Source organism: Anneissia japonica, unplaced genomic scaffold, assembly GCF_011630105.1.
Source record: "Anneissia japonica isolate Jap-2015-1 unplaced genomic scaffold, ASM1163010v1 scaffold9290_len831353_cov190, whole genome shotgun sequence".
Classification (NCBI taxonomy): Eukaryota; Metazoa; Echinodermata; class Crinoidea; order Comatulida; family Comatulidae; genus Anneissia; species Anneissia japonica.
Genome location: NW_022745682.1, coordinates 9,958 through 18,570, shown reverse-complemented (window position 1 = coordinate 18,570; position 8,613 = coordinate 9,958). Strand labels below are relative to the sequence as shown.

The following is an 8,613-nucleotide window of genomic DNA, read 5'->3' as shown; positions in this document are numbered from 1 at the left end:
AATAAGTAATTTATTGGTGAACTGCTTGAATTTGACCGAATCCTTGATAAAGAAATTTATATATCTAAATAAAAACTTTTATACAAATTATTGCTTTTATAGGCCTACTGTTCACCATGTATGAACATTACTTTGTACAATTTTCAAACAAATAGATGTAATATTCGTTATATTATCATTTGCTATTAGCGCCACCTTAAAAAAAACATTGATGAATCATAGGCCTACTTTTATGAAATGCATTGTCAGTATTCCAACTGACACAGAAAGACATCGATTGTTTGATTCGATAGCATCTCCCTGATTCGATATAGCTAATTACAACGACACGTTGTTTGAACCAATAAGATGAAATATAGTGTCAGTTGAATCTGACAGATATATTTTTGTTGTCCAGGTAACAACTAAATTTAGGTTATTTTGCAATACGTTTATCGTCGGTAACATTCGTACTCAGGCCCGTATCCAGCTTTTTGAATGGGGGGGGGGTGCGTTTTGCGAGCGCAGCGAGCAAGCAGTCTGGGGCCAGGGGGCCGGCCAGGGCCCCTGGACGGGGTCCAGGGGCCGAAGGCCCCGGAAAAATTTGCTTTTTTACGTCCTAGTAGATTTGAAGGCATTTTATCATGTTAATCTCTATATGTTCGTGAACACAGCGATAGGGCCTATCAAAAAATTACCAGTGGAGGACATGGAGAAACAAGCAAATTGTTTCCCAAATGAAAAATACCACTGTATAAATTCGTAGCCATTACGAATAAAAATTCAAAATCAATTCTGCTTTTAAATGAATGAAAAAAAGTTTGATATAAAGAGTGGATTAAAAGCGACTGTAAATGAGCTGATTCAAACAACTAGAAGCATTTGAAACAAATTAATCAACATTTTTATTCTTGGCATCGACCAAAAACATATACAGATGTATAAGCATAATTATACTGTATGTATACGTTATCTATCCATTGAACCCGTGACGGGGTATACTGTATAAAAGGATCATCATGATACGAGTAACGTTGTACGTTTTAATAGCAACATCACTTACATTTTTTTTAATAAGAGCACATTTTATAAGAAGAATGAGGCTGTCGAAATTGCGGAAAAATTAAGAACAAAATAATAATAAATTTAAGGCTAAGTTAAAATGCCACAAGTGAGGTATTTATTTTTCAGTAGTAGTAGAAAAACCAACAAACCTTACCAGTACCTTATTTGCAGATGGTGTACACTTAGAGTAGAATACTATAATACAGTACCGTAATACACTGCTGTAGAATAATAATGTTGTATGTATACAACATTCTCTAGTATTCTTATTGTAACTCATTTGTACATTCATACAATCTTAATACGGTACTGTTATGTGATTCATTTTATAATGATTCTGGGAACAATGTCACATTTTTTTTGGTTATAATTAGTGGACGTTTTTCGATTGGGGGGGGGGGGTGCGTACGCACCCCCCTGGTACTCTTACATGATATCAAAAAGTTATGGAACCAAAGAACAGTGCTCATAAAATTACATTTCGAATGTCCTGCAAATAATCATACAGAACGTAATGTCCTGTCTCTGTGTAATTGTTCTGGTCACTGTTTCGTCAATAACCATTTTTTTAAGGCATACATTATTAACGTGTCGCCGCCAAGTTCCATCTCTATATGTTGTTCTGTTCATTATGATTCGTTAATAGCATTTTTTTACAGGGGTAATACAAAGTTGGTGTATCAAAAGACAGTACTCGTAAAAATACATTTCGCTAGTCTTGCATTCATACTATGTACACATGCGGAAAATTTTGTATTTTTCAAAAAATATGTCAAGACTTGTAACCTACGGTAGGATGTTGTATTGACATCAATTACATTGATAAAGCGACTCACCAAAGTTGGTGACTAACGACTGTTGAACTGAAGACACTTCCATACAGAAAGTTCTCGCGACGACCCTAATTTTGGGGTTAGACCGCTGGTGCAGGCAGAGGCAATTAAAAGTATATATAAGATTGCAAAAAAAACCCCTTTCAAATAGATCTAACTTAGCGGCGGAAGAGTTTCATCAGATAACGATTGCCCGGCAGAGATTTGGCCAGTGAGATCAAATCTAAAAATAATTTGGCCCTTCAAACAAATTTAGAACCTGGGATATAAATGAATCGGATATTATTAAGAAGTCGGTTCTTAAGAAGCCACTTCAACGAGAAATCAGTAAACATTAATTAACTTAACTGGATAATACTACCCTGTCACGTGTTCTCATTTATTATATTTAATTTTATTTAGTTAGGTTTGTTTCATATTAATAGGCCTACTCTATACTCAATTGTGTATTCGACATAATATAGCATTCATTAACAATCTAAAACATCAGAAAATAATTTTGTTTAATATATTTGAATGTTGCTGCCAATGGTTCAAGGCCATGGTACCGTAATAACAAGTGGAACTGTCCCCTGATCCTCACCACCTGGTACACGACGTGATACCGAAAGAACGTTATCAATGAATGACGAACTATATCATGTAAAGTTAATTATGAAACGTTTAGGAACAAATCTATCATAATGCTCATCATTACTGCTTGTTATCGTCATATCATTATCATAAAGAAATAATTTCAATACTATAATAATCATTTTCGTTATTCTCATTAATTCTATCAGTAAGTTTGATGATAGCAATGTTGTCAGATATAAAAGTAAGACATGAGATAGGTTTAGTATACGTATTCTGTTTTGTATGCCAAGGTTGTTGACCAATGTGTTACAGCATGTACCAGCATGTTTATGGCAAATTATATCTAAATGCTGGTACCGTTTTGTATATGATATCATAAGATGCTAATATAGTAGGTCATACAGGCCTGTGCTTGCAAGAATTTTACTCACTAATTTTGGATGTTATAAACAATGGGAGGAAAGGTAGCTATAGTTACAGGTAATATGGTTAATTATAATTCTTCGAATTCTTCGTACAGGATATAATCATATAAAATCATAGATATATATATATATATATATATATATATATATATATATATATACATTCATTTATATATGTATATATATGTATATATGTATATATATATGTATATAACCTTTGTCAATATATATATATATATATATATATATATATATTTAAATAGGCAAATGGGAAAAACCCATAAAAACAGCAAACGGCCACATAATGCAAAACAATATGAAATTAAAACGGAACAGTAGCGAAAATCCGATCAGAATGACAAAATAAACTAGGCATTCACTGAAATGATATCCCAATATCTGCAGACGGGTCAGTTTCGGCCTTCTAGTCCTCATCAGTGCAGGTAGGGTACAGACCCAAGCGAAACGTTTGACTAGCTTAGGCAGAGCCCAGAGTAGTCAAACGACCACTAATGATTACAGAGCCAAACCAAGGCAACATATATATACAGCCCAGGTGTGAATGCCTAAGCTGGTCGAACGTTTCGTTTGGGTCTGTACCCTAGCTGCACTGACGAGGCCTGGAAGGCCGAAAGGGATCCGTCTGCAGATACTGTATTGGGATTTCTTCCAGTGGATGCTTAGTTTATTTTGTCATTCTGATCGGATTTTCTGTACTGTTCCTTTTGAACTGATAATAACATCGATCGTCATTAAATTTTGCTTAAAATGTAAAACATGTTTTATGTAATTGCAATGGTACATTGATAATTCATGTTTTAATGGTAGGCAGCAGCTCGGGAGTTGGTGAAGCAATCGCCATACATCTAGCGTCATTGGGATACCGTCTGACAGTCGCCGGCAGAAATGCGGAAAATCTGCTAAAAGTAGTGAACAAATGCAAAGAACAAGGCTTAGCAGATAAAGAGGTAAACATTTAATTCAGTGTCAAATGTAATGTAAGATACGGAGAAGCAAATGCACTTCTTGTACATTCAAACAATAGAGAAATTATCTAAGATGCTTCCCTGTATACGAATAATCCGTTACATTTGGGTGAATCCCCAAAGGTTCCGTATTAGGCAAAATATCGCCCATCATTCTTTATTTGTATGCAACTTTTTAAATGCGGGTACTAACTCGTTTGAATAGGCCTACCTAAATAATATACATGTTCGTACCTTATGACATTACATTAGTAATAATGATTAAAATAATAACCAGTTCGGAAAAATGAGAAATATATAAAAATAAACAATAGAACATGAGACGCTTCATAAACGCTAAAAAAATATACTTTTGAAAATGCCGTTCACAGATTCTGTCTATGACTGGTGATGTGAACGATGTAGAATTCCTGAAGAAGATGGCAAACGATACAAATGAATACTTCAATAGGGTAGATCTTCTGGTGAGTGGGGAAATAAAATTGTTATAATTGTATTCAGTGACGAATTTATGGATATTAACATGGGATGGGTGCTAAGAAGAGAGTGATGGGATAGTGCGAGACGCACGCTCAGGGAGTTTTATATGATATAAGGTGATTTTAATTAGGTCAATTATTTTTGGCTCAGTAAATTCTCAGTGTATGTGTGCGACATAGTGGAGGGCGCTGGGGGGACGTATTTGCTAAAATAGGGGATCCCGCTCAGTATGATACGCTAATTGTAATGGGAATTATTATTATCGATTGCTATTACCTAAATTAATGCTGTATTGATATCACATATTATCATTATTAGTATTCTTAATTGTTATTATATGTTATTATTGTTTATTAGAATTGTTATTGTTATTATAATTACGACGGTTGTTAGGTTAACAACGCCGGAGTTGGATGTATGAAGCATCTGTCTGAAACTACGGTAGAGGACTACGATCTTGTCATGTCAACCAATCTCAGATCGGCATTCTTTGCATCACAGGCAGCCTTACCGTTTCTCAAAGAATCAAAAGGTATAATTACATGCACTAAATGCACTAATTTAACACTGCAGAACCATGAAGGGATTAAACTAATTCCTCCATGGCTGAACGACCTTGAAATTACATAGGCAGTTCAATGATTCGGAATAAATGGGGAGGGTATGAGATGAAAAGGCGGTATTTTTAAACTTGTATAATTAGTCATTTTCAAATAATATTGTCTGTCCCTTTTTGACTGTGACTTTCGTCATATTATATTGTTGGGAGAGACTTTCGATAGTATTTAAGTTTATCTTAAGGTCATTCTTAGGCTTGTTTTGTACTCGTTTATTGTATGTTGCCAGAAAATAATAAATGAAATGTGAAATACATCAAAAATGAATAATTTAAAAGATCATTTAATTTGGTACATGCTGATTTTATCTAACAGGTAGTGTAGTGAACGTGTCATCTTGTGGAAGCTTACAACCTGTGAGTATTTTTTTCTTTTTATAGACAACAAAAAATCGAAAAATCAAAATTAAAACAACAGAAGCTAAAACAAAGTGAGTTCTGCCAAATCTGAAAAACCAAACGAAAACAACCGTGCAAATATCATGTACCGGTCTCTCCATGACTGCTCGTATAACAATTGAAAGATTCAACAGTATTTATCATAATGTTATAAAATTCAATTAAACTTTGGTATCTATTTATAGGAAAACAGTGGATCCACAGTAAATTTCCCATTTCTAAGTATCTCACATTCACAGATACCCTGATACTCAGTTAGTATTTTTACCAATAAATGCAATTAATTTATAATATAATGAAAGATACATACGAAGGCCGTAGAGAAAGTTTGTAGAGCAACCAGAATGTAATATTGATTTTAAGAAGTGGGTTCGCATGTTGATGGGGACTGTAAACGTTTCTTAAAGTTGTTTATGTTACGTAAAACTTACAGGCACTTACATAATGTAATATGTTTCTTTTTAGTCTAAATTATGCGTTTACACGATGTCAAAAGCTGGTATGGACCAACTGACTTTGAACACAGCAAAAGGTATTAAACCGATAGCTAATTGAATATTGTCTTAATTAACGAACAATTATGCTTATCAATAGCTTAAATATCAATATTGTCAGTATCTGTGCTGTAAAGTGAGTTAGTTCTTATTGAACAACGTTTTCATGTAACTGTTGAAGTTTTAAAAGAGAGAAGATAAATATTTGTATTGTGTTAGCAATATATTATTTTGAAACAATGAGCTATGTGCATTTGTATCAGTATACAGTAATCTTTTAAAATGTTTATTTTGACAGCATTTGCCGAATATGGAATAAGAGTAAATTCAGTAAAGTAAGATAATTTATTTTCAATGTAATGTAATAAGCATACAATTTTTTTTTAAAATCTAATCTGTAATTGCTATTTTTAGCTTTTGGCTATTAGGTATAGGTATAGGCCCTATTTGGATTTTGCATGATTTTTTATTTTTATTTTTTTATGATTTAAACTGTAATTGAACGATTATATATGCTCCCGACATAATTATATATCAAGTAGTAAAATACGATAAATACCAAATGTCTATTTTGATATTTTCAGTCCCGGAGTTATGGTCACTAATTTATTCAATGCCGCTGATTTTAGTCATAACAAGGTAATGAGCATTGTTGTGTCATTGCAAACAGGATACCCGGCATAAATAGGCGAAGCAATAAATAAATAAATAAATAAATAAATAAATAAATAAATAAATAAATAAATCAATCTATCTATCAATTTATCTATCAACCAGTCGTCCAATCAATTACTTTATCTTAACTCGCCTTAAAAATGTCCGTTCCAAATACACATAAATGATTGAATTAAGTGTCTTTATCGAATGTGATAAGTGCTTCTTTTGAATAATCGCCAAATCAAACGTTGTATATCTTTTTCGCTGTGCATAACTCTCGAATTGAAATTGTACTAAATTGAAGATGTAGGCCTACATTAAATTACCCAGTGTGTGCCTTATATTTCGAATTGTCGAAACATTATTATTGAACAAACTTCACAAGGACTAAATGATGCTAACGTTGTAACAATCTAGGCCTATCCATGGTACCAATTTTACAAGATAAAAAGAACAACATTAGAGGCAACGTTTCGAAATTTGGAATAAACGCAAGTAATCTGAATTATAATATAATTACGAAAGTTTTAAACTCGAGTTTTCTGAATTTTGGGTTCTCAATAGGCCTATTCCTTGGTAATTGTTTGAAACCGATATCATTAAAAGAAGCAAAATACAAAACAAATATATTCAGTCTACACATACCTAACCCACCTCGAACACATTCGTACTATTCTTTTTATTTATGATTTTTTCGGAATTTACGGAAACACTAAGCAAATAATCAATAAAAGATACCACACTGCCATTACATTCGTAATATATAGTACTAAGTTGCATTAAACGAAAAATAGTTTAGTTTCACCGATTTAGCTCAATCTTTACCATTTAGAAAACAAAGTAACTTTGATGCTTTTTTTTTTTTTTTTAGGTTATGGATATGGTAAAATGGATGCACGCACTTCAAAATCGACCTGTAAAATTAGACGAAGTTGCTACAGCAGTTGCATTTTTAGCCTCCGAACAAGCAGCAATGATTACTGGTTGCATTTTGCCGATAGATGGCGGTTTCCATTTAGGAAAGTAGCTTTTGTTTTTAAGAGTGTATGTTCCATTAAAATTGATTTACATTTAAAACTTTAATAAATGTATTTGAAACGTGGATAATTTTGTACGCGTGCATTATAGACCGTGGGTTGAGGCTCCAAAATCGGCTTAGTTTACGAATTCTGTGACCCACCGATCGCACAAAAATGTCAATAATATTTTATTGAAACATAATGTAATTGTCGACAATCGTAAATTTGGGGAAACTGTAACCAAAAATGAGAATTTATCTTCGAAAAAATAATGTCGTTCACGAAAGCAGTACCCAATCACAGCACACTTACCATACCTGTTAAGCATTGATGAGACGCTATTAGCCAATCACAAACGTTCTTGTAAACTCGGTAACTAATGTAAACTATGTCGCGAGGAAAGTGACAATGTGTAGCAATTTGGACGAAAGTTCTCCGATTTTAGTGGAATATTTCAATATGATAGCCTTTAAATAAAATACATTGGTAATAGTTGTAAGATTTTAGAGGTAGTAAATTGCATTTCCCGTCTTCTGTCAACTGTCATTCCGTAGTTTTTTATGCCAAAGTCGACCGTGCTGTACTGATATATGTGTATTGTATTATTTATCTAGGCCTACATATGCATAGTAGGAAGGGCAAGAATTAATGTTCATCGACTTTAAATGAGACAGGAAATTCCTGTAAATATGTAATATATTTTGATTCTATTTGGAATCGCTTTTTTTTTTTCTATAATTAAAAAAATGTACACTTTAAAAGAAAACTGAGGCTGAATTACTTCAAAAAATAAGAACACATTGAGGCTGATGTAAAATTTCAAATGTTTTTATTTGCATGCAATGTAAATAATTAACATTGATCAGTATTTATTGCCATTCCTGTTGATTTTTGTTTAACTGCTTGAAGACCTTGATAATATGGACTGAATTAATGAATAAAAGTAAAGCAATTGATGATTCCAATAAGGTGAAACAAATAAATGTTTAATATACCTCAGTTCAACCAGTTGCATCCCATCAGCACTTTCATTATCTCTCTCATCACTCACTGGGTATATACATTTAACTACACGACAGTAAAC

At 32.9% G+C, this 8,613-nt stretch overlaps 1 protein-coding gene across 3 annotated transcripts; it reads left to right on the top strand.

The window, feature by feature from the left end:
- The first annotated feature begins 2,848 nt into the window (after positions 1 to 2,848).
- On the top strand, positions 2,849 to 7,554 carry LOC117120012 (tropinone reductase homolog At2g29150-like). Of its 3 annotated transcripts, XM_033265001.1 has the most exons (9): positions 2,849 to 2,933; positions 3,707 to 3,846; positions 4,236 to 4,328; positions 4,738 to 4,876; positions 5,277 to 5,317; positions 5,825 to 5,891; positions 6,152 to 6,188; positions 6,438 to 6,492; positions 7,382 to 7,554. In XM_033265001.1, the coding sequence occupies exons 1-9, from the start codon at positions 2,906 to 2,908 to the stop codon at positions 7,535 to 7,537; spliced, it is 756 nt and encodes a 251-aa protein (XP_033120892.1). In that variant the 5' UTR covers positions 2,849 to 2,905; the 3' UTR covers positions 7,538 to 7,554. The 3 variants fall into 3 exon arrangements, with proteins under 3 accessions (XP_033120892.1, XP_033120893.1, XP_033120894.1); XM_033265002.1 differs by lacking the exon at positions 6,152 to 6,188 and having other exon boundaries at positions 7,382 to 7,542; XM_033265003.1 differs by lacking the exon at positions 6,438 to 6,492 and having other exon boundaries at positions 7,382 to 7,542.
- The last annotated feature ends 1,059 nt before the right edge of the window (positions 7,555 to 8,613 follow it).